The sequence below is a fragment of the Coturnix japonica genome, chromosome 2 (assembly GCF_001577835.2).
Source record: "Coturnix japonica isolate 7356 chromosome 2, Coturnix japonica 2.1, whole genome shotgun sequence".
NCBI lineage: Eukaryota > Metazoa > Chordata > Aves > Galliformes > Phasianidae > Coturnix > Coturnix japonica.
The window spans coordinates 116,595,870-116,621,480 of NC_029517.1; the positions used below are offsets into that span (position 1 = coordinate 116,595,870).

General features: G+C 48.1%; 1 protein-coding gene and 1 long non-coding RNA gene across 10 annotated transcripts in view; one reads left to right on the forward strand and one right to left on the reverse strand.

The window, feature by feature from the left end:
- Positions 1-558: 558 nt before the first annotated feature.
- LOC107310435 lies at positions 559-18,087 on the reverse strand. 5 transcript variants are annotated; one of them, XR_004306281.1, is made up of 5 exons: positions 15,506-18,087; positions 14,600-14,777; positions 14,170-14,464; positions 10,399-10,528; positions 559-6,154 (listed from the first exon to the last, which is right to left on the reverse strand). It is a non-coding gene; the product is annotated as an uncharacterized LOC107310435 (long non-coding RNA). The 5 variants fall into 5 exon arrangements; XR_004306280.1 differs by adding an exon at positions 9,808-10,060 and having other exon boundaries at positions 14,600-18,087; XR_001553594.2 differs by adding an exon at positions 9,808-10,235 and having other exon boundaries at positions 14,600-18,087.
- A 3,849-nt stretch (positions 18,088-21,936) lies between these two features.
- GRHL2 (grainyhead like transcription factor 2) overlaps positions 21,937-25,611 on the forward strand; it is a 61,212-nt gene continuing 57,537 nt past the window's right edge. For 2 of the 5 annotated variants that reach the window (XM_015856105.2, XM_015856110.2), the window contains exon 1: positions 21,938-22,288. In XM_015856105.2, the coding sequence (XP_015711591.1) occupies positions 22,269-22,288 (20 nt within the window). In that variant the 5' untranslated portion in view covers positions 21,938-22,268. Of the gene's footprint in view, positions 22,289-22,331; positions 25,325-25,611 lie in introns of those variants that run through there. The other 3 variants (XM_015856107.2, XM_015856106.2, XM_015856108.2) reach the window with 3 other exon arrangements.

The window sequence follows — 25,611 nt, forward strand, 5'->3', positions numbered from 1 at the left end:
CCCCTGAAGGATTTAGAAGAGTTTTTTTGTTTATTTTTTTTTCTGGTTTTGGTTTATCTTGAAAAATCAGTTCTTCTTCCTGGATATTCAATACTCTGATAGATAACACAAGTGTAGACATAAGTATGGACAGTCATCATGTTTTCCCTTCACTTGCCAACTTGCATGCAAGACTTGTAGTAGTTCCTCATGCAGGAAATCATTAATGCCAGCTTCTTAAACAGCAAACTTACGTGACCAAAGCTGCCCTCAACTGTTTGCCTCTGATTTCAGTATTTGAAGTGGAGCATTTATGGATTCTCTCACTTCCTGCCTCATGTCTCTGCTGCAATTGTAGGCACACTGGCAAGCATGGCAGCTCTCTGCAGCACGACAGCGTCATTTGCAGAACAAGAAGATGGAGTCATTGGAATCACTGTTTTGTAAGATGCTGCTGTCCAATGAAATGTATGGAAGTACAATATCAATATATTTGTTCTCCCTCTAGTTAGCTACTTCTGAAGTTCTGGCACAGGCAGAAGTAGTTACAAAGCATAATAACAATAAATACCAAGAATATGAAGTGCAGTACTTTATTTGAAAGAAATTAAATAGGAAAAAAAAAATCATACCATGGAGAACATAGATAAAATAAACCAGTATAAATGAATGATACATCAGCAGTGGTCACTTCCTGAGTATTGATCCTGGTGAGGAGGTTGAGACAGCAATGTCAAAGCAATATCACCTGGTTCAGTATTTTACCATTATTGAAGTGCTTCGAAAAACATGTCGGTTTTGATTTGTAGGTCACCTTTATTTGTTTATATTTCTACGACCAGAATTTTCTATATTTATTAGTGGATGAATCATGTTTATTTAATTAAAGTGATGCGAGTGTATCGCTTACTTCAGTTTTTTTTAATGATATGGCAGTTGACCAATTGCAGTCCCCGTTGTGTCACTCCTGCTGTCATCCAGGTAGACGTGGCGGTTTCTTTCCACATCCAGCTAATCCAACGGGCAGAGCCAGCCCAATATTGCTGCGTGTGGTGTAGGGCTGGATGTGCACCTTTATCTCTGTAATATCACAGCATTGTTACATTTGACATAACTTACAGCTGCTTTACAAAACTCCCATGATGACACTTGGATTTGCCACATAACTTGTCTAGGGGCTGAATGTGAGAGGACAACTGAGACAAATCCATTTCCATGAGTGTTTCATAGAATCAGAGAATCACCAAGGCTGGAGAATACTGGATGTAGCCACCACTTGCCCTCGGATTGCTTTCTGCAATTGCTTTTCATTACGTTTTCCAGTCCTAAGGAATTTCTCTCAAAATTCTGACAATGTTTGCTAAAGTGTCTCTAATGTCTTTGCCCATTTCCCTCAGCACGCCTGCATGTGGTCCTTCCTTTATTCCTGCTTTTATGGATCCCGAGCTTTTTATTAACTATTCCTGATCTTATCTCCAGGTTTCATAATTCCTCTTCATCTGCTCTCAGTAATCAGATCCCTGCTTAAGAAAATATGTGTTCTCTTGCAGGCAGAGATGCCAAGTGTTGCTATTTTCTTTGCCTTTATCATTTCTCCCCGATTATTTTTTAACATCTTTATGAAAGAAAATGCCCTTTCTGTTGTCTTTAATTTTTTTCTCCTTTCTTTTTCACATGTTCCAGGTTGATCTAAATATAGTGCAACACACTGGTGTCTCCCCACTTACTGTGTTCATCTGTGACCGAGTGCCTTATTGCTCCCCTGCCTATAAAGGTGAAGTGCATTGGCAGAGGCCACTCACGCATGGCCATGGTGAGGCCCTCCCAGGTCTCCAGCTAAAGTGTGTGAAGCTCACTGGGGTCTATCAACTCGGTGCTTGTGAGATCAAAGCAACCAAGGCCACCTTGAAAATGTGTTGCCCAACTTTGTTTTTCAGTTATCAGATCAGTTTTTCAGATCAGTTATTAAGAACACAAAGCCCACAGGAGGCCAGTTTTGCTGTGCAGCTGGGGGCTGCTTTCAGGTTTGTACCTTGGCTGGGTTTTCGTGGGTTTCCACATGGGAAGAGACAACATCTGATGCCATTGGCAGCAGCCACGAGGGAAGTCCTCAAGGAGAAGGTGCTACAGCCCAGTGCTCTTCATAGTGGCTGCCACAGCCATGGCAATAGCAGAGTACATGGATGCCCAGCATGGAGATGTGGAGCAGCACCACAGGGCTCCTGTGGGTCATCTGCTGCTAGTGAGGAGCTGGGGAACGGCAGAGTGTACTGGGGGGTGAGAGGAAGCAGGGGCTGTGCTGCAGCATGCTAAATCCTGCTCTGCATAATAAGAAGGAAAATTGGCAGACAGGAAAATGCCTGTGAGCAATGGAGGGAGTGGGCCTAAGCTGTCATGGGGGGGCATGATACTATGCAGAAGTATTTCCAGAATAGCTCTACTCAGGTCCCTGAGGGTGGCAGCTCCCTCAGCCCATCTGCCCCACTGCAGACTCTTCTCCATGGGCTGCAGGTCCAGCCCAGGGCTGCTCCTGTGGTGGTATCCATGGGCTGCTGCTCCTTCAGACCACATCTACAGCTGCATTGTGGGTTCTTCTATGGCTGTGGATGGAAATGTGCTCTGCACAGTGCCCATGGGCTGCAGGGGGGATGGTCTGCTCCTCCATGGGGCTCTCTTGGGCTGCAGGGAGCTGCTGCTCTGCGCCTGGAGCACCTGCTGGAACAGCTGGGATGTGACACACACTTGGCTTCCAGGTGCCTGAGATGTGTCTGAAGCCTTGACAGCCTGGCAGGCATCACACATCTGTGCGTGCAAATGCCCATCATTAACTTCACACAAAGCACACCATGGCGCCAGGGCCTATGAGAGCGTGCTTGCAGGGATGGGTGTTGATGGATCCCACATTGGTTCTGTAGCTGACACGCATCCCATTCACATAACATGCTTCAGCCAAAGTCATCTCCTGTGCTGCGGAGCCTGAAGGTGACAAAGGCAACACACCTTTATGGCCAGGAGCCCTGTGCTACCTGGCAGCAGCTGGGAGCTCTCTGTCCCCTTGCCAAAGGAACTCTGCAAACAGAGGCAGCCACCTGCATGCTGTTGGCAGCTTGCAAAGCATGGACACAGCCAGGGAAGGGGCTGGAAGGGAAGGGGCTGCTGGGGAAGGAGCCTCCAGCTGGGCAACAGAGGCCAGCATCACAGCAGTGCACTTCTAAGCAAATCCAGCACAGAAACTCAGCATGCTCTGCACCACTGGAGCCTTGTAGGAGTATGTGAAAGTAAGGAGGTGCTGAAAAGCACTGTGGTTCACAAGGGGGCCTGTGTGCAGCATTCCTGTCAGCAAGGCAGAGCTAAGTGATGCACCATGGCTGATAACTGGCCCCAGAACTACAACCTGAGGCACAGACATGCAGCTGCTGATGCTGCTTATCTTGCAGATGCTGGGAAAGCAATATCTGAGAGATTGGATCCAGGAGGGAAGATGTACAGTCAGACTCTCTGCTGACTTCATGATGAGATGGCACTGGCACAGTGGGAACTGTCACCTGTGATGCTGCTGTTCAAGAGAAAACTGAAAACAAGCCTGCTCAGCTGTTGTGAGCTGAAGTTGTACTCACTGGGGCTTTGCAGATTTGCAGAATCAGATGTAGCAAGAAGCTCATCTCACTGAAGAACTACAGTGGAGGTACACAAGAAGCCACTGTGGACCAAATGTCCTTCAGAAGAGATCCCTTCCAGCTTTAACCATCCTGTAAAACATCCTACAGGAGATCCCACTCATTACAGTCCAGGCCAAGGTACAACCATGGCTGCTGCCAAGTGCCATCATGGGGTTGAGAGATGGACAAGCTATGGCTGAATGGCCAGAACTCAGGCACAGGCTCTTCCCTCCACTGTGGGAGAAGACAGCAATAAGTGCACTTTCTCAGGTGACAGCAACTCAGTGCAAATCCTCACCACCCTTTTACCTGGAGCTATTTACTCATCTTGAAGCACTGTGCTAACACAGCTCGCTGCCAAAACCCAGCTCCTCCTCCAGCTCCCAGTGGGGAGAAACAGCCCTCGGTCTTACCCCGACATTTACTGTAAAAACAATCATTCTTCCACCTTTGGCTACATCTGTTCATGGCTGCCACTTCCACAACCCTGAACGGGACATGAGAACAGAGAGGAAACAAGGACAGGTGGAGCAAATGAATGGGCTTTAGGAGAGTGAGCTGGGATGCCTGAACCTGTCCTTTCTGCAACTTATGGGGTCTACAGGTGTTGTCAGAGCTCCCTGAGCAGCACTGGCTGTACAAGGCCTCCTTGAGCCTCATGTGACCACTCCTGTGTTGGATTAACCACAGCAGCTTGATTTATGCCACCTGTGCATCCAACCCAGCTTATTTAACAAGCTCTACAAACCTATTGCACTGCCAGCAATAAAAGCAATGGGCACCCATGTCTTTCACAGGTTGAGTTTAAACAAGGCTGTTGACGGGTTTTACAGCTTTCAAATTGCTTCTGTGTACTCGTAAATAAGTGTCAGGTATAGCATTAATTATTTGGGGCTGCTTTTTGTTTTACACCGCAGTAAAGTTGTGACTTACTGCAGAGCAGTCCTCTCCTCTGAGGCTCTGGCTGTGCTCCTGGGCACAAGGAGAGATGGGCTGCATAGATTTAGTGCCAGATCATTTACAAAACCTGTCTGAAAAGAGCTGACGTTTCGCTAAGTGTATTTGAATCATTAGGTCGTGAATTAAAACCTCTCGGGATTTGTTTTTCACACCAAGATAAAAACATTATAAGCAAGAAAAACATTCTTTAAAATCACCCAGCCCTTGATCTGGGGAAAAAAGATGACATTCTCAAAGTGACCTTCATAGCTCAGATCAGCTGCACAGCTCATGGGGCTTCATTCTGCCTTTCACAGACTGCACTGATAAAGACCACAAGAAGCTTTAATGGGGTACTCAGGACAAACACAGCTGAGAAAGGTTAGCATGTTCTGTATTTCATAGAACCAAGCCTTGATTTACACAACAGCACATGAGAAAGGGGAGGAGGGGATGATGGAGGTGTTCACCAGTGTCACATTACCATTGGCTTGGGATGGAGGGTGAACCTGATAATCCCGCAGTGTGTTTGTGGGTGCTTGTGATATTGGGTGCACCTGGTTTACTGCCCAGGAGCTCTCCTTACATAACTGTCCTTCACGGCTGCCTTGGGGTTGGCAGAGGCAGGAAGGGAGGCTTGGGAGGACCCGGAACATGGGTCTCTATAAAGAAGCACACACACAGATTTTCCTCCTCCAAGTATTTGCCATCTTCCGAGCAGAATAACCTGTGCAAAGCTTCTCATCCTCAGGAGCCTGGTGCCCTGGGTAAGCATCCTCCTTCAAGTGAGTGCAGTGAGATATTCCATGACCAGCTAAAATTTCTTCTCAAACCCAGCAGGCTGTGTAGGACCTCAAATATCTGCTCTGCCTGGTCAGGCTGTCCATGGGGACACGCTGTAGTTTCACAGATAATTGCACGTATAGAGGGAGGATGTAGTTAAATGTCTGCCATGACTTCTTTCAGCCATTGAGGAAAACAGGCTGGGACATGTCAGGTGTCTGCTCAGGCCTCGCAGGAAGCTTTCATCCTGTGCTGCTCAAGTAGGATGAACTATGAGATCACTAGTTGCTAAACACTTGGTGTGATTTCCCAAGGTTTGCCTGCGTGGTAAGTATTCTGGTAATTTGGGTAGTGTTGACAGAAGCATTGAGTATTACCCAAAGCACTTAGTGATTTCTTTTTAATGCTGGCTGCAACAGAAAAGTGCTAAGAGGTTCACTCCTCCTTCATGGCATTGTTATGCTGCTAGTGGTCTGCTGAAATCCACCTTTGTGTCCAATGTCCATCATTCAGCCTGGGCTGCCCTATTGCTTCTCTTCCAGCTCTAAGGATGCGATGGGAACAACCAACTTTCTGGACAGGGTCGTATAGCTGCCAGCCCGAGTGAACTGTGCTGAACTGGGCTCTGTTTCTTCAGCAGTTTCAGCAGCCTGGGAATGGATCAAACTCATGCCCCTGATTCTTGGGTCAGCTCTGTCTTTTAGGTAAATATTTCTTAGTTTTTTAGCTAAACATTTGAAACACTATTTCAAGATGTGTTTTAATACAGTATTCTGAGGGTGGAGCAGTGAAATCTAAAAAAAAAAAGCATAATTTATTTTATCCTTTATGACAAAGAAGTCTTTGCATTTATAAATCCATACTTTGGAGTCTCTATATTGGCTTGTTTTTCCTCTCAAGGACAGCACTCTATTAAACTTCCCTGTACAACTGACTGTAGTGCTGCTTGCCAAAGGGCTCACAGAGGCATGGATCTGTTCCAGGATCAGCTTCCAATTGCTGCTGGGGAGAGGACTCAAAACCAGGCCAATAGATGCTCAACATCCCCATGGCCTTCTGCACTTGTAGAGTAGAAAATATCGCAGCAGCTGCTGGGGCACCCATAAAAAGGCTTGGGGGTTCCTGAGAGAATCGAAGCATCATTAAGGTTGGAAAAGACCACTGAGGTCATCTAGTCCAGCCATCGACCCATTGCCACCATGTCCACTGACCCATATCCCTAAGAGGAGCTTGGAGGGAGAAAGAAATACAGGTGGTGGTGGTTACCTGTGAATGGCCCTTTCCATTTTAATGATAAAGAAGGAACAGGAATTAATTGATGATAATTGTCATCCAGCTTTACACTCTTATACAGGGTCCCAAATGTTGCTAATAGTCAGAAGGAATATTTATGAAAGTGTTATTGATAATTATATAATAAAACTTCTTAGCTGCTATTGTTTTCACAAAATCTTGCACAGCTACTACCAACACCTCCACAACTTTTGTAATGAGATGGGTCTCAGTGGCTCCCATTCGACAAAGTGTGATGCTAATAAGAGCACACGCCTTTGGAAGACCCAGGGACCTGCCACTTTAAAAGGAAGCTCAGGCTGAGGTTATGCTGAGGTGTTACTGAGTGCGTCTGTCCCAGGATTTTGTTTAAATTAAGTCATTGCGGAAGTTGGCAGAAAGCAGCCGCGGGGGGTGGAGTTGCACAAGAACCTATCTGTGTGTTTGCTTGGGTGTGGGGACTCATGTTTGCTCTTTATTTCATAGAATTGAAAAGATTTAATTAATTATGCGTGTCACTTGGAGTAACAAATCCTTTAAAACCTGAACTCTTCCATCACAAACTACTCCTTGGGAAAGCTTTACTCCTTCACGTTAATCTGTCCTAGCCTGAAGGAGAGGCTGTGCTTCTGTGACCATCCCGGAGATGCTTCTCATCCCCCCATAACCTCTATTATTCCTGGCAAGGAAGGAACCCACTGAACCAGGGTGCTGGTTTATTGGTTTATTTCCCACAAACACTTGCCATCAATAGCTGGGCTGCAGGCAAACAGCACTGTTTGCTTTGTCCCTACAAGCCTTGGGTGAGACACGTTCTGTGTGTCAGGATTTAACCACTGGTGGCAGTGTATTAGTCTCGTTAAACACAGATAGCTTCTCTCTTCTGTTTCTCTTCTCAGATAATCATAGGATCATAGAATCATTCAGGTTGGAAAAGACCTCTAAGATCATCCAGTCCATCTGTCCACCAACCACCAATACTGCCCACTGACCACATCCCTCAGTGCCACATGTGCACATCTCTTGAACACCTCCAGGGATGGTGAGTCCCCCACCTCCCTGGGCAGCCTGTGCCAATGCACTATACCTTTTCCCGAGAACTGTTTACTAATATCCAAGCTGAACCTCCCCTGGTGCAATGTGAGGCCATCACCCCTCATCCTGTACCTGTTATGGCTGAGAAGAGGCTCACCCCCACTTCACTACAGCCTCCTTTTGGCAGTTGTAGAGTACAATAAGGTCTCACTTGAGCCTCCTCTCCTGAAAAATGCCAGTTCCCTCAGTCGCTACCCATAAGACTTGTACTCCAAACCCCTCACAGCTTTGTTGACCTCCTTGGGACACATTCCAGGTCCTTGTCTTTCTTGTAGCGATGCACCCCAAACTGGACACAGTACTCAAGGTTTTCTACTACTGATGCTAATACTTGGCCTACATGAGTCACCGAAATAAAACAACCGATGCTGCCGAAGACCTGCTGTCACACTCCCCAAGTGCCCTGAAAGAGTGGTGGTTCTGACAGCTGGGAGCTGCCAAAACAGAGGCCGCTCAAGCAGGTGCTCCTGGAGGGCTCATGTACTCACTGAGCTCCAGGCAGTGCTATCAGGGTCTCCCCTCCATGCTGCATCTCAAGCCCCTACACTCCCATTCCCATTGCTCCTCCCAGGGATCTCTTCCAGTAACTTGCTCCTCTCCTGGCTGGCGGCCATCTATTCTTTATCACCTGGAATATGGTGAGGTTGGTATTGTCCTGTGCTACCACTACTCTTTTAATTGAAATTGTTCTATTTGCTTCCTGGTAGCCACTTCCTTGAGGAATACCTCCTCTGCTCTCTGCACCAAGCAGACCCAGGACTCCCCCTAAGCCTGGCTTCTTGTGCTCTCAGTCTTCTGGTGATGGCCAACTCAACCCAAGGTCCAACAGTGCAGATCATTTAGTGTCCTTACTCTGACCAGACCTGTGCTCGTATGGAATGACCACAGAACCACCTGCTCTCCTCAGGTGCCCAGAATAGCTCAAAAAGCTGCTGAGAACTGGGAGTTGTTTGCAAGGCACTGGGAAGAGCGAGAGGCCAGTGAGTGCTTAGCACTACTCCACTCAGCTGCCACCCACCGGCAGAGCGAGAAGGACTGCAGAAAATAGCAACAGCCGCTGTGGGTTCAGTTATGAATCATGGGAGGGACCTTTCTGTATTTGGTGACTCAGTGCTATGGTGACAAAAGCTTCACAAACACTTCACAGAGAGTAAAGTCATGTGTTTTCTGTTACTCCTCACATAGGGCAGTGCTGCCTGGGAATAACCTGTGGTGGTGAATTCCTTCGAGGTGGTCCTTTCTCAACACTGCTCTTCAAGAATATGATTTGCTGGGGTAAGAGACTTTCAGATGCCATCTCTGATCCACTTCACCTGGTAGGCTCCTTATTGGTAGTTACCTGTGAGCAACTCAGCCCTCATCATATTCTCTGGAGTCCCCATATCCCCCTGAAGCAGTGTCAAACTTTGTCCAGAGCCTGAATAGCAGCTGGAGCCATCCTGCCTTGTAACATGCAGGGGCTGACTCACTGCAAGCTTCATGCACTGGTGGGATGATGGCCCTTCGAGTCAGTGTGTGCTTCCACACAGGACGTGTAGTCACTATGATTGCATAGCTCAAGTGGGAAGGGTAACTCCCAAACCATCCTCTTCTTCATCCTTCTAGGTGTCTATATAGCAAAATATTTGGCACACTGGCCGTTCTTCCAATCTTTCTGAATTCTTCATATCACGTTTGCTCCTGAGTCACCTCTAATCGACGCCACTCTTCAAATGTTTACAACGGCTCTGGCGGCTGTGCTGATACAGCGGAGAGCAGCAGTAACCAAATGGAAAGATTAAATTCCTCATGTGAAGGGTGAAGAAATACCCTTACACAAGGCTGCCCCCGAATCTGGTCTCCCTATAAGTACATCTCCCATTTCCAGACACCAGAGGAGCACAGAGTTCAGCACTGACCACAGCTCAGCATCTCTGTGCAGCTCCCTTTGACATTAACAAGGGATGCTACTGGGACAAAGTGATTTTTCTAGGTACCTGTCACATCCTGCAGACATACAAAAATCATAATGGTCTAGATGTCAGAAGTAGAAAGGAGTTCAATTGGTGATCAGACAGCTTGGCAAAACGTGTTGACTTACAGGTTTGAAATGTAGAGTGGAGGATCCAGGCTCCATCTGAGGACATCTGGGGAGATGCAGGGAAGGGAATGGCACTGTTCACTTCTTGCCTTGGTGCCTGTGTGCCTTTTACTCTTTCCCTCAACAACATCAGTCCTTGCCTTTGTGTAAGTCCTTGCCTCAGTGTTGCTTGCTTGTGGTATGAAGAGCTTGGGAGAAGCAATACAAACCCTGCTGTTGTGTCAGGCTTAATGACCACTTACTGGCCCATGCACTGTTGAGCAAAGAGACTCCCTCTTAATGAAGGTCAGAGTAAATAACAGTGTACAAATGATGTTTAATGGCTCAAAGTGATGCTGAGTCCTTTAAGATCAAGGTAAATGGTCTCTAATTACACTTGGATTTCTTCTTCCTCAAATGAGATCAACCAGTACACCAAGGATCAAGTCCTTTCAGCCAGGGAAGATATTTATAAGTAAAAAGATACATCATTTTTATTAAAAATGAAAAAAAAAAACACTTTGTAATCTCTGTGAAATAGAGGTTACAACGAATGGCTGTGGGGATAAATAAATAGAGATCAGTAATACGCATGTAACTAGCAGTACTTACCATCCATACCTCCTTTGGTTAGGAAGATGGGACACACTACTCTTAACTCTGCAGATGGAACTACAGAGACCAGGAAGAAGGATGTGGCTTCTCCAGTCACACAATGGCTTGCTTGTCAAGTACGAAACACCTGAGTGGAAATACACAAACACAAAAGCCTGTTCATAAATGGGAATAAAATATGAAAAGAATCAGCAAATCTTTCTGCTCCTACAACAGAAGGGTTACCTGTTGTGAGGACGAAATATCAGGTATTGTATAACAACTGCCATGTCCCTGACAGCCAGCATCACTTATCCCAATGGGTCCCCCTAAGGACATTGGAGGGGCTGTTGGAAGGAGCTGGAATTAGGGCTGTTTGTCAATAAATGGTTTTATTTGATAAACTCGTTGGCATTTGGATTCCTGCTAATGGCAGAGCAAGCACATCAGCAGTGTAACTGTTTCTAAGCTGACTGCCAAATGGTTCCCCCGTTTCACATTTACACTGTGCCAAGTGAGCTTCTCAGACCTGCTACAAGCCCTTTTTGCTCTCCTATTGCTGGACAACGGGAAAAAAGAGGCAGCTGCTTCCCCCAGCCTCTTTGTCAGCTCGCCTTCTCTCCCACTATTTACCTTACTTCTTTACCTTGCAAACAGCTCACCTCTCAGAGCCTGAGCTAAGCCCAGCCCTTTTGTGCCCTGCAGTCATCGCTCCATCTTTAGGGGAAAGCTGATTCCCAGGAATGCTGTGCATGCACATACCTATCTGGGCGCTGCACCCACACCTGCCCACCCGCTAACCCAGCACCCGCTGGCCCTCGCAGCCACATTCCAGCCAGCAGAGCTATTGCTCGCTAATTGTTACCTGTCAAACAGGTAAATGAGGCTGTTGGGCCAAGTCCAAACAAGCACATATTCCCACCGAATCCTAAGCTTGCAAACCTTTAACCTTTTTGCAGCCCAACTGATGGTTTTCACTGAGACTGATTGGAAAGTATGATGGTATCTTCCACAGATGGAAAAAAAGCACGGCGTTTGGCTGTTTGTTGTGACAAAGCTCTCCTACACGTCCATACCTGCAGCACAGCACAGCAGGCACCCAATGCACAAGGTGTGTGCAATGGCTCCCACACCACGCGAGCGGCCTTCCAAGATCACAGAACGCTGCGCCAACCTCAAAATGGCATCTGGATGGTGAAGAGATTATGTACGAACTCTGGGGGCTGGAAAAGTCAGTGTGCGCGCAGCGTGGAGCCACGTGGGAGGGCTGTGAACTGGCATTTCCTGCTCCATGCGCCCCGTTCAGACTTGCTCTGCTGAGTGCAGCAGGAGGGTCTGTGCTCCTGGGCGCAGGCAGCGGCCTGTTATGGTCCCAGTCTGCGAAGATGGCTGATGTGAGCTTCCTGCACAGGCCACAGAGGGAAAATGGTGCCAACCTGCTCCTACCCAAAGCTCAGTCTCCATGTCTAGCTCTGCAGAAAAGACATTGCCCCACAGAAGCATTCACAAGAAGGCAGCTGCTCTTGTGGCAATATATATCATGTGCTTCCATGCCAAAATGCACTGAAAGAAAATGTGGGTTCTGTCAGAACCCCGCAGCTACAAATCCCATTAAAAACAGAACAGGCTCGGACTGCAGGCACTCTGTGACCAGGGCCTTGGTAACACACATCCCCCCACACACGACTCCATCTGACAGCACTTCTAAGCCTGTAACGCAACAGCTTCATGTGGTGCATTGAGTCTCTCAGCCATCAGGGCCTACCTAACAAAGAGGGGAGAGTAGATGGTAGAAACCAGTTATTGGTAATAACAGAAACACGATCTCCCCAGCAAGATGGTAATCTTTCCCCACAAAGGCTGCAGATACCTCCACGGTACACCTGATTCTGACCTGTCTCTCACCTCAGATTTATCCCAGTTATACAGAATGCTTGCATCGCTTTAGACTGCAGGTGAATTCTATATTGGAAGGAACCTGGAAAAAGCAGTCATTTAGACCACTGGAAAAGCAAATGGGTTTTTAAGAAGCACTTAAATATATATTTTTCAATATAACAGAAGATGTGGCACTGAAATGTGGTCAGTGGGCATGGTGAGGATGGGATGGTCACTGGACTGGATGATATCAGTGGTCTCTTCCAGCTTAAATGATACTATGATTTAGCTTTTTCTCAGCAGCTGGAGAAGAGAGTTAGCTGTCTGGAGGGCTGGTCAACTGGAGGGTCAAAGAAACCAGGCTTCTGATGGCCAGAAGAACTGACTTAGCCCACGCATTGCAGGTCACTGCCTACCAACACAGGTTCCTCATATTACCCACTTCTGACTCCAGTGTGTGCAAAACAGTATTAGTCAGAGCTGGTTAACACAGGAATAAAGCTTTCCAGCTCCTCTAATGCTCATAAGTGAACCTCCCTGCTATTGCTACTTAGTGTCTTTGTGAAGTATAATACTGGTTAATTTAATTGAGAGGGTGTGTAACAGTTTAAAGCTGTGTTTACAGTTGTTTTAGATTTGAAAAAGCAAATGTGAGGACAAGAAAACATGTCTTTAATGTCTGCTGTGGCTCAAGACACAGCAAGCATCTCTGACATTGCTTCTATGCATGATGGGAGAGCTCGTCACACCGCTAACACTGTTATCTTCCTACCATCACGCTGCCTGCTGCCCACAGCAGTTTCTTTATTGCTGGTATGGAGGGCAAGAACTGACTGCATGGGCCGAGGTGCCAGTGCTCGGGGTGAGATAGCTCCTAGCCACTAATTAGCCGCTAATCTTGTGCACCGAGGTTCCCACAGACCGTGAGGGCTTCCTTTGGTGACTTTTCAATTAGCATCATAACACCCCGAGCTTTGAATGCTTTGTGCATATTTATCTTTGCTCCCAATTGTCAGGGCCAGCCAACGGGAATTAAACCAATTTAAGAGCATCTGTGTGTCTATTATTTGGCAGCTATTATCCTAAATTGACATAATCCTCCTCCCTGCTGAGATAGATACATATATATTTAACCTCGGTGTGACTCGCTAGGATTCTTCCACAGAACATGCGAGAAATCGTGCAGATACCGCTAGGAAAGTGGAATTGTAGCACGTACAGCAGACACGTGCCCTCATGGCAGTGCTAGCGGTAGCAAGCTGGGCTGGCAGAGGCAGGCAAGCGTTGCTACTGGCTACTGCCCCATCGCTGGTGGAATGTTAACGACCGCTTTGTCATAGCGAGGGTACCTAACAGCCATCCCGCCCAGCTCAATAGGCACCGCCGCCCAACTCCGCTTAACGCAGCCCAGGGCTGCGGCCGGTGCAATTCCCTGCATTAATGGCACTCTCTAAGCAGAGGCACTTCAAAGCACCCTCCTCAGGCTCAAAAGGCTCTCCCCATCCCGCTACGATGGGCTGTTTACACTGAGGTAATTGCCGTGTGTATAATTGGCCTTGCTTACAAAGAAGATGCTCAGATATCCTCGGTCTCCCTTCCCCTCTCCCAGCCTCGCTGGAAGCTCTGGAACCCAAAGAGAACAACAGAGGGGAAATCCTGCCTCCCTGCCCTCCCTCATCACGTCAGGCTGGGTTCAGAGCGTCAAAGCATCTGCTTTAACCCCAGGCACAGCCGACAAAGCTTGAGCCAGCCCTGCAACCACTTCCAAAGCACAGAACAGTGATGCAGTGCAAGGGGTAAATCAAAACGACCGACATTCTTCATGGTACTGACTATAAAAACCAGACACGTCTTCTATACACGTATCTCTTGAAAGAAAGACGGCTATTTAACCTGCAGTGTAGAAAATACCTTCTTGATTGGATAGTGCTCTCATTCATAGGCTCCCACAGACTCGATGGCTTCATTGGGACTACGGCGATGCAGTGCTGTGCACCTGCAGAAATGCACTGCTACTCCAGCCACTGCAGGAGGCTGACAGGCTCAAAGAAACAGCCGCTGTCAGAGCTGTGAGTGATGCCACGTCTCTGCAGTGCCAAGAGACATCACATGAGGAAGCCACGTGTCAGACTCCAGGAGAAGAACTGGGCCTGGTGAATGCTGTAATTAATTCCCCATGCTTACACTTGGAAGGCTTTCATTCATCCTAAACAAAAAAAGAAAAATTGCTTTCCATGCACTTTCACAATGACTAAAAGCAGAAAAAAAATATGCTTTGCTCAACTTCATTGTAAGAATGGGGGCTGAAGCTTGTTGCTACCAAGACGTTCTCATCCCTTACCTTACAAACAAGGCTGCAGGACAGCCAGGGTGACGGGACCTTCTGACATTCTCCCATGTGCTTCTTTTTTCCCAAGTCGCTGCATGTTCATTCCTGTGACCTTGGGGCTATCAGGGAATTCCCCATTACTTCCTGCTCCACTGTGCTGTGGTGCCAAGCTCAGTGCTCACTGCCCACACTTCATACAGGAGAGAAATAATGATGAGAAAGTAAAACCTTGGTGGGGATGGACTCCATTCTGCCTCTCCTTGAAGCCAACTACAACACCACATCATCAGTTGTCCTGTGTCAATACTGGTGTTAGCTCAGAGTTACTCGTGCAACATTTGAATTCAACCTGTGCAGCACAGGGGCTAACCCAATTGTCTCTGACAGGACAAGATGAAGGCATTTGCATTTAAAATCCTACATTTCACATGTGGGTTGTCTATCTAGTGAGCACTGTTCATTCTGAATTCCTTCCCTTTGCACTCTATCTTCATCTCTGCTATTGATGTAAGCTAAAAAGGACAAGGCCAGGCTGAGAAAGGCACCATGTCCGACACTGTCCGACAGGAGTCCACAGGAGGCTGAGGTGATGCTTTCAGTGAGCAGTCAGGGCTGAGAATCTCCAAGGCACTCAATGCTCTGGTGTTAGTTTGTCAAAACGTGTAAGCTCTGCCTGTACAGTTTAAAAATAAATGCATTCTAAAGTGGGGAACTTGCTGGTTTCAGTGGGAATGCAGGCATAAATACTTTCCAGGAGTTGGGCTGAAGCATTCAGCAAACTACCTGTCTGCTTCTGGCACCAGCTTGAGAGATGGGCAAGGGGTAATAAATTCCTGGCTCTACAGATTCCCCACAAACTCTTTGGCAAGTGTGTTGCTCAAAAACCTCACGTACAGAATGGAGAGGTGCTGTACCTACCTTCTCACGTCTGCCTTGTGCTCCTCCTTCCAGAGCTCCACAGGTCAGGAACTGTCCTGGACAGCTGATATCTGGGTCAGAACTTGGGCAACTTCACCAAAGATTGAGCAACTTCATCCCGATACCAACCCATGTCTCAGCCCCAGGGCACAGAGCCTGCAGGCTGTCAGTCTGGCCTCCCTCTCATACAGATTTACTGGAATGACACAGTCAAGGCGTATGAGTTTTGCCTCCCTCTCCAGGCAGCTTAACTGTGGTGTTAATTAGGAGTGATTTATACCTCCAGCAATGGTAAAGCAGGGCTCGTCTTCACTGGAGAAGTCCTAGTAATCAGAGTGAAGTTTATAGCGAAATAAAGAGCAACACACATATCTCACCCCCACCCTACCCTGCAGGGCAATTGCTCATGTGTGGGAGCTCCAGAAAAAAGCAGTAAAGAAATGTAAATGTAAATCTGCCTGCTTTGCCCCTCACACCCAAGCACACCATATAAACAAACAGCCTTCACAGGGTACTCTGTTTTCTAGTCAAATAGAGAGAAACAAATACTCAGCATCTCTGTGGCTGGAGCCACACGAAACTTCTCCATGCAGGATACTTTCACCTTGCTTAAGAAGAAGCTAAGATTTCCATCCACTTGGGAAAAAGGCAAAGAGAAAACTAAGAATGTAAAGAAAAAATAAAGCTGTTGTAAATCTTCCTATTAAAGAAGGGTCTCAGAGAAACAAAGGTAAAGTTCAAAAGCAGCATGTGCCACAGTCATGGGACACAGGCGAAGGAGACAGAACTGCCTGGCAGGGCAGTTCCACCAGCAGAAATCTACACGGCAGAGACTCCGCAGTGATAAAGCAGGCTTGTAGGTGCATGCAGGGTGTGTGTGCTGTACAAACACGGTATTGCTGAGATGCTGCGCCTGATAGTGCAGGCTGATGGAGTGGCTGCAGGGGATCTTCAACTGGGGTCTTCCCCACACCACAGCCTGACTGATCCTCAGGCTCCTGAGCAATGATGAACCAAACCCAGACAGCAGAGAAGGCCAAAGACTATGTTGACAGGCTCTGAGACCTGAAACCTGACAGAGTAACACTACATACTCACAATGCTGCCTTCATATTTATGACCAAGATCAGTGGGAGTGCTTTCTTCTGAAAAATTGCTCTATTTCAAAAGAGAATGACAGCAAATACCTATGCGTGTCTGTAGAGGTGCTTATCAAGAACAGAGACATGCAGCCTAGTGACCCTTCCATAGAACAAGGCACAGCAGAGATCTCTTGGCTCCAGCAGGGGCTCCTTTTGTGCCACCAGACCATCCCCTCTGGCCTCTGTCACAGGGACAACTGAGCAGCAGCCTCAAGGCAATCAGTTGCTCCTCTTCTCAGCAAGCCTGGAAAGCTGCCTTTTCCATTCCCTGTGATTTCTTAAGCAACTCGCTCCTTAATGAAGGCATTCACTTATTTTGTGGAAGAAATAGACTGCTTCTAAGCAAATCCAAAGCTTAGTTTCCCGGCTCCTATTGCCTCATTTGGAAGTGTTTCTATGGAATCTCTGAGCCGAATTTACTCCAGTTCCTGAGTGTGGGAAAAGTAACCAAGCAATTGCTTATATGCCATCCTTCAACCTTCTGCACGTTGGAACCCCAGAGCCTATTTTAGGACATACCGTTACAGCAAGAAGAGGTACACTCTGTGTTTTTGAAAGCAGTTAACTGATGCAGAGACATATGAAGCTCTCGGGGATGTGTTCAACATGTGAAAACCTATTTCAGATTCCTTTCAAATGATGCTCTGCAAATCATAATGATTCAAGAACAGACTGATGGGGGCTGGGAGCAGAAGCCCCAGCAGCCAATGCAGAATACCAGTCCTGCTCCCCTGTGAGAGCCCATCAGCCAGGAGCATCCATCCACCCAACTGTTGGTTCAACTGTGACACTGACAAGAAAAAGAAGCTTTTAATTATGGAAAGAAAGATGGTTTTCACTGTACTATGGCTGACAACCAACCAAAAAACCCCAACCATAGTTTCCTCTTGCCTCAAGCTTGGCTGAATCACTGGAAAATGCTACCAGAGATCAAAGCATGTGCAGAAAAGTTATCCCCATGTATTACATTCTGTTGAATTGGTATCAAAGCAATGAGTAATCTTTATGAAATGGATTGGCACTACTAATCAAGAAGCTAATATTACAATCTATTGTCAGACTTAGCTGCCTTCTCAGACGCCTCCGTGTCTCAACCCAGAAAGGACTACCACACTCTTAGGTATTTTCATCGCTAAAAATGACTTCTGTTTTAAGTTGAAACAAGGTTCTGTGTGCCATACTGCCTAAGACAATGTGGATATGTAGGATATTTACACTGTAACTCTTACTTCTTTCAGAATTGTGAACTCTATGCTCACTATGAGCAAACAACACTCCTTTAATTCTTATGTGGTTCCATTGTTGCACTGAGGGCTCTATAAGACAAGCAGATCAGCATTTCAGATGGAAGTGGCACGTGCAGCCCCATGCCCTGCCCTGCAGCCAGGAGGTGCTCAATCATAGAATCATAGAATGGCCTGTGTTGAAAAGGACCTCAAAGATCATGTAGTTTCAATGTCCCTGCCATGGGCAGGGTCCCCAAGCACTAGACCAGGCTGCCCAGAGCCACATATTCCACGGTCCTCTGTGCTGCTCAAGTGCTGTTGCCACGTATGATCTGGAGGCATTGGAGAGCTCCATGTGCTTATGGAAATCCCAGCTGAGGTGTCTGGGAAGCACAATTGGCAGTTTCCAGGCAGTAGATACTTGTCCCTAGTCACAATGACTTCTGTTCTGATAGCACTTCCATAGTTTCATTGTGAAACAATACAAGTAACCTGTTGTTACAATCTTGTTACTTAAGATTACTTTATTTACGTTAAATGTTAACAGTGTAACATAATCCACTATTAGAACATAGGAACGATCCATTTGGCGTATGGGAGAGCAGCGCTAAAATCTATTTATTTTGATGTACGTGACGGTGTCGTTGGAGTCAGTTGAAGATCAAGGTCTGTACAGATTCCAGTAAATACAAAGGGAGGGCTATGGGGAGGGTTACCAGTAAATGCATCACAAAATTAGTAGGTAGGTGGTTGGCTTTGAACTTACTGCAAGAGAACATTTTATATCAACAGCCATCAATGACACAGAAACACACAAATAAAAATACCTGGTAATCGCTGCCTACTGCAAACACTTGTTTCCAAACATCTGCTCTCTCACTGAGCTGCCATGCAACGCTGTTTTGACATAAATACCTCTCTAACATCTTTTATCGCACAGACTTCTTTTAATAGTTTTCTGAGAGATATTTCAGGTACTTGCTGCAATTAGTAAGCTGAGCTGAACCTTGTTTGTGCACCCTACTTCCTCTGCCCGCTGCTGGCAAGTCCAAACAGTGCTGATGCTGGCTGCTATGGAACACACCATGTAAACATGAGGTAAAGCGTTAGACGGTTGAATTCTACGCCAAATCCTTACAACAACAAGCAAAAAAGGGGAAGAAACACCCTACCAGCTTCTATGCAAAGAAGCAAACAGCATGAAAAAGTGATCTACTATTTTATATTGCTCCTGTATGCTCCAAAGACAACTCCAGGACTTATAAAAATGTATTGCATGACCATTTCATTTTTGCCCTACACAGCCTTTATTCTATGAGAAGCAAGACTGGTCTGGCCTGAAATAACATTAGATGATTTTTTCAGTGACTAACAGATTAGTTTAAAACAATCCTGGAGCTCATGAAGAATGAGCACCGGGCTGGATGAGGCAGGACCTGTTTGACCTGCTCAGCTGGACGCTCACAATTGAATTCCACTTTGCAGTCTGGAACAAAATGCTCATCCAGAAAATGATGAGCCCAATGGTTACTATATACTTAAAATAATTTGCAGGGTATATTTGTTCACCTAAGCAAGTCTCAACTAAATAAGCTGTCATCTTCAACAACCTCAAATCAGGAGTTAATTACTGCATTTTCCACTTCTGTTCCTAACTTTGACCTTGAAAACTTCTGTAGTCGCTGAGTAGTAATTCAGTCTCCCAAGTGCTCCATTGGAAGCAATCTCTCCTGAGAGCAGGCTGCTAAAGGTGGTTTTGTAGCCGACCCAGTATTAGAACAACAAATTCCATTTCAGTCTGAGTTACAGTTTGGGCTTTGTCCAGGACTGCAGATGGCATCAAAAGCTGTTTTCTTCCCTGCAAAATCGCACATCAGCAGCATTGCTAACTTGGGGAAGGTGGCATTTTCAGAAGCGCTCATCACTGACCTTCCTTTCCTTATTCCTGTACAGTTCATAATAAAGGAAAATGAAAAATAAAAAAGTGAAAGTCACACATCCAAATGTTCCCCATAATTTGAAAAAAAAAAAAACAGTAAAAAGGGAAAGAGGATACCTGAATTGAGGTTAATCCTATTTACAGCACTCAATTAGGCAGCCTTTCCAGGTCTCAAAAGCTTCTTTCAACATAATATCAATATTTGTGAATGAAATCTTATCATTTCTGCAGTTAGCAGTAAGGTTTCATTAATTTAATCTGCGATAGGATTCCCATTGTTCCTCCAGAACAGCTCACAGTATCTCACAGTAACGTGCCTGGGAGACTCAGCCTGTTTTAAGATGACAAAGTAACTCTTTATACTAAACAACCGCACTGTTTGTAGTGAATAAATCACACTGCTTCTCTATGCTTTACAAAGTCTTATGGCTTCCTCAAAATGTATTCTGCAAACCGACTTATACAGGCATTGTTATGTATAACGGCCAACAGACTGAGAAGTTCAATACCAGTATTTGCTATCCACAATTCAGGCCACATCAGCAATGTCTGATGGGGTTTACAGATTGCATAATGATTCCTCTTTCCTGGGACTGAAAACAAAGGAAGGCTAAGTCATACTCTGTGCTCAGTCCAAGTGTCATTAATCTAGCTAAGCTACACTTCTAACTCAGCTTAGTTAAAAACATAATGGGAAATCCCGTGGTGGGATTGGACCAGATGATCTTTTGAGGTCCCTTCCAATCGCTGACATCCTGTGATCTTCATGGGACTACACTTGAGCTGACTTAGAACTGATCGCGCTTTATTTGGTTAGTTACTATGAATATAGACAAGGGCTGAGAGACAGTAACAATCATTTGTGCCTGACAGTGATACAGTAACATCGGAGACTTTAGAGTCAACCTCGATTTCCACTGCACTGAATGATCAGAGCCCCAGAATGCAATTCTGTGCGTCTCCCTGTGCTCACACCCACTGCTTGGTCTCCAGAATCACTCAGTAAGCATCAGTGAAAGTCAGTGGGTGCCATTTGTTCTGCATGGAGGAATTTAATTCCACACCTTTGCTTCATATGCACTTCCATGTCAGATGCCACTTTGTCACTGCTGCCATCTGTCACACAGCAACAACATGTAACGGGTGTCAGTGGGAAGGTTCAGCCTTTACTGCCACACCAACAACATCCACCTCCGATGCTGTGGGCCAGCAAAACCAAATAGAATCCCAGAATCCAAAACGGGAGGCATTACTTTTGGAGCAGCCCTCACACTTGGTTAATTTTTGTGAACAACTTTTGCTAAGTCCTCATCAGCCGGAATCGAAGGTAGAAAAGTCCTTCTCCTAGGACAGTATAAACTCGTTCTGCTAACTAACTTTTCTGCAGAGCTCACCGTGCAATACAGCGGCCTATTTCCCCCACGTGCAGCACTATTTGTAACGCAGAGATGAAGCCAGATGCTCAGGAAGATGCCTCGATGTGAGGAGCAGGAAGGAGCGGCGCTGGGGTAACGGGGACTGAGCGCAGACGCTTCCTCGCTTCTCTGGCTTCCGAGCTGACCCGAGGAGCCCTTTTCCTACCCCTCCCCACCGGCGGCTGTCGGCTGCCGCCTGCAGAGCTCCATCGCGTCCCTTCGGACGGCACTGAGCCCCGGGCAGCCGCTACCCGCGGCCGCGACTCAGAGCGCGCAGCGATGGGAGCGGCACCGCCGGGCAGAGACGGAGCCGTCGGAAAAAGCCAAACAGCGACACAAGCAGCGACACAAACGCCCCGAACCGGCCCCGAACCCCGCGAGGAGCCCGGCCGACAACTGCTTCCCGAAGTGGCCGGGAGCTCGGCCGCCACCTGCCCGAGCTCCGCCGCCCCGTCACGCCCGGCCGCCCTCGAGGCCGCCCTCGAGGCCCCTCTCCGGCCTCTCTCCGGTCCCGGCCGTGCCTCCCGCCGGGGGCCGCCACCCGAGCGCCATCGCGGCGCCGTCCCTCCCTTCCCCTCTCCCTCTCCGTCCCTCTCCCTTGGCTGTGCGGCCCCGCGGTGCCTCCCGGCGCGGCTCGGCGCGTTACCTGGAGCTCGGTGGCGCCGTACCTGCGTTCCTCTTCCAATGGCAGCTCACCTGCCCGCCCGCCCCGCCCAATCAGCTCCGGGCTCGGCCCTCTGCCCCGCTCCTTTAGTGGAAGAATCCGGCTCCGCTCGGGAAGTTACCTGCGCTGCCGGCCCGGCCGCTCTCCGCGCCGCTCCCCACATGCTCGGGGGAGGGGGCTGGGCCCGTACCTGCGCGGCGCTGCGCTGCCCCGGCGGCGGAGCGGGGCCAGGGGGGCACGGCAAGAAGAATTACCTGTAGCTCTGGTTCTGCAGCGCCGGGCGTTTCGCGAGCACCTTCACCTGCACAGACCTGAAAGTCCAGTTCCACCGGGGAGACCGAGAGCCGGGAAAGGGGAGCGAGTTCATTGGAGCAAACATGTCACAAGAGACGGACAAGTAAGTGCGCCCGGCGCGGCCCGACCGGTTGGATGTGTTGATGTGCTCCGCCGGGCCCCGCAGCGTGCGGAGCCGGTTTGGTTTGTTTCCTTTCGGCCTCGCTTTGGTCCTTATTTTATTTTATTCTTTCTTTTTTATTTTATTTATTTATTTTTTATTTATGGGGGTGTCTTTCCTTCCCCTCACCTCGAGGATCCCCGCTCAGGGCACGGCCGTGTGCTGCCTTACCGCACGGAGCACGAGGCTCCTGCCGCCCCTTGCCCTGCCCTGCTGTGCCCACCGCCCCTCGGGCAGCTCTAAGAGCCGCGGGCCCGGTTCGTAGCCGTGGGCACCGCGCTTTGTTCTCTCCCCGCTCTCCCGTAAGGGGACGCCCCGAGGCCCAGGCGCAGGAATGCGGCGCGGGCCATCTTGGGTGGGTGCGGGCGTCGGGCGGGTAACGGGCGGAACATGGAGGCGGGAGGTAACGGGTGGGAAGATGGAGGCCGGGCACGGCGGGACGGCGGCTCGGTGCCTGTCCGGCCGTGGAAGGTGCGAGGCTCCCCCGCCGCCCGCACGAAGGGGCCTTTGTGGAGGAGGAGGCGGAGAGGAGGGGCCTGCGGCGGGGTGACCTGCGGAAGGACGTGGGGCCGCCCGGTGGGGACGGAGGGGTTACGGGTAGAGGGCGGCATTGGGGCCGGCTGCTGCGCCACGGGAGCCAGGAGAAGTCGGCCGTGGCCGCTGACGTGAAGTGAGGCCGATGGCGGCAGGAACTGGGAGCAGAGGTCGGAGCTGTGTGAGTGGCAGCGGAACGGACGCCTGCGGAGGCCTTGGTGAGGGCAGCAGTGATTGAAGTGCGAGGAGGGGAACGAGGACGGAGCTCCGAGGGCTGCCCCGGGGCAGGGAGGAACCGGGCTCGCTGAGAACTGAGCGGCACGGACGCGCATCCCTATGGGCTCATCCAGGAGCAAAGCCTGACTCATGCATAAGACTACAGGAATGAGGGTGAAAGTGCTTTTCCCCTGGGTCTCGAATGCTACCAGTCCCATGACTGGCCTTCATTGCACAGCATGGTAGGGATGTAAGCTACAGATGGGAGCATCAGTCCTTCTGTTCCCATTCCCCCAATGGTGTCACCACCTAAGGGATTCCCAGTCAGCAGCACTGCCCCTGTGCGGGTGGGCCCGTGCTCTGCCTCTAGTTGGTTGGACAGCTTGAGAAAGTTTATAGGTGATGGTTTGGAAAGGAAATGAAAAGTAAAGAAATCCCCTGAGCTCTCTGTGTACAAGTGTAATGTGAGAAGACAAATAGATTCATTTTCAGAAAGATGACGGAGTGGAATGAGGGCTTAGGTTAAACTGGGATGTTGTATGGGTAGTTCTGTTGTTGGTTGGTTCTTGTTTTTTGTTTTTAAAGACTCTTATATTCTATTAAAATCTAATCCAAGGAGTACAACACTGTGCTCCTCCACGTGGCCCGTTCTTTAGGTAAAAAGAAGCCTTCCCTGCGTACAAGGCTGGATAGGGAAGTCTGTTATTTCAAGGTCAGTTGATTTGTCAGTGTTGGTGGGCATGTTTTTGTGCAGTCTGTGCTAGTAAAGCACTGCTGCAGGCAAGTGGTTGATGACGGCCACAGAAGGCATGGAAAGGCCATTGGCAGTGCTACCTGCATCATCCTCTTTAAGTGAGAAAGGTGGTAGTGGAGTGAGAATGCTAAAGAGCAGGTCACTGGATTCTAATGCTAACTGAGGGGCTTGGAAGGGGAGATTATCCCTGAGATAGTGTGCATATCTCCCATCTTTCCCCTTAGCTGTGCTGCTTAAGCTGGGTCTGGCCTGCTTTCTTCCCTAAACTCCTATCAGTCAGAGGAGATAAGACATGGTTTCACATGCATTTCTCAGTGGTAGTACTGACTTAAGCAGGCTGGGACCACTTGCTGCTGCCTCCCTTTGACCCATCTTCCCCCCCCCCCCAATGTCAGTAGAGATACGTGTGCAATGGCAGTGCTACAGACAGAGCTGCTAAAGATTTAAGCTTTGCAGAATCTTGGATTAATGGCTCCAGAACACAGCTAGAGCTAATTTGGCAACCTTGGTACTTGTGAGACTTAACAGGGTGCTGAATTGCCACTAGCTCTGTGAATGAGGAACAATATTCCCACCATAGCACTGTCCGTTCCCAGTGTTGGGTGAGTGGCAAGTCCCTCAATGGCTGGCATTGATGCTGCATGAAGAGTGGGGTTGGGAGCAGGCCTGAGCCTGCTGACCCTGTGGTTTCAGCCCCAGCTACTCAGGCTCCAACACCTCCAGGATGCAGAGGAGAGACTGAGGACAGGGGGCAGATATGGGGGTTGGGGTGCGCTCAGACCAACCACATGAAGGAGGGCTGGGGGCAGCCCAGGTCCACACTGAGCATGTCCACGTGGGCAAATAACTGAGTGGAGGGGGTGATACTGGATGTGGGAATAGGTTCAGACCTGCTCCCATGTGTCATTGGAGACATGTTCCCATTCTGCCTGCTGCTTGGCAGCGTCTGTGGCTGAAGTCCATCTTGGACTGTTAACAGAGTAATTTTGTCCTGGTTTTGTGTTTCTTCCTGGTTGGAGTTGCTGCCTTCATTCTATTTAGCTTAAGCATCCAGTAGTGTAACAGCAAAGGGCGTTTATGGTTTTCTGTGTGGTTCTGGGAATTATACTTAATTCCTTCTTTGAGGGCCAAACCTGCTCCCCATCATGAAGAATGGCAATTAGGTTGCAGACTGCTATGTTTTTCTTTTCCGCTGCTGAGATTCTGGATAGAGAATCTATTAAGATGAGATTTTCAGTGTTAGTCGTCAAGGAAAGAATTTCACTAACTTTCTAATCGGCGATTGGGACAGCAGTAGCTAATTGAAAGGGAAGGACTAATTGGTTCAGATGGCCCAGTGTACACAGGGGCTCTGTCCTGTTCATTAACAGCACCAGCTTCATAAAGAAGAGACCTGTTGCTTATGAAATATTTAACCAATGAAACCCTATTAAGTGCATGTGAACTGAGGAGAAGACAAACATTGCAACATACAGGTAAGCTGAGAATGTCTCCAACCTGAAGATTACACATCTGCGTAGTTCTGTTCATTTTCCCAGTACTTTGAGATGATGGCCTATTCCAGTATTTTATTTGCTCTGTACAGTGTACTTTTAGGTTCACTTTTTGCCTCCCAGGATCACTCAGCTGTTGAATTTGTTTTCCTCCTGGCCATGTAAAAGGTTTTGTGCTCTGAAAATCCAGCGGTCTGTGCTGTCGGTGCAGCGATTCCATTTCCATTAACTCTCATGGGAGAACTGAATGAGTCAGGGCTGCGGGGTCA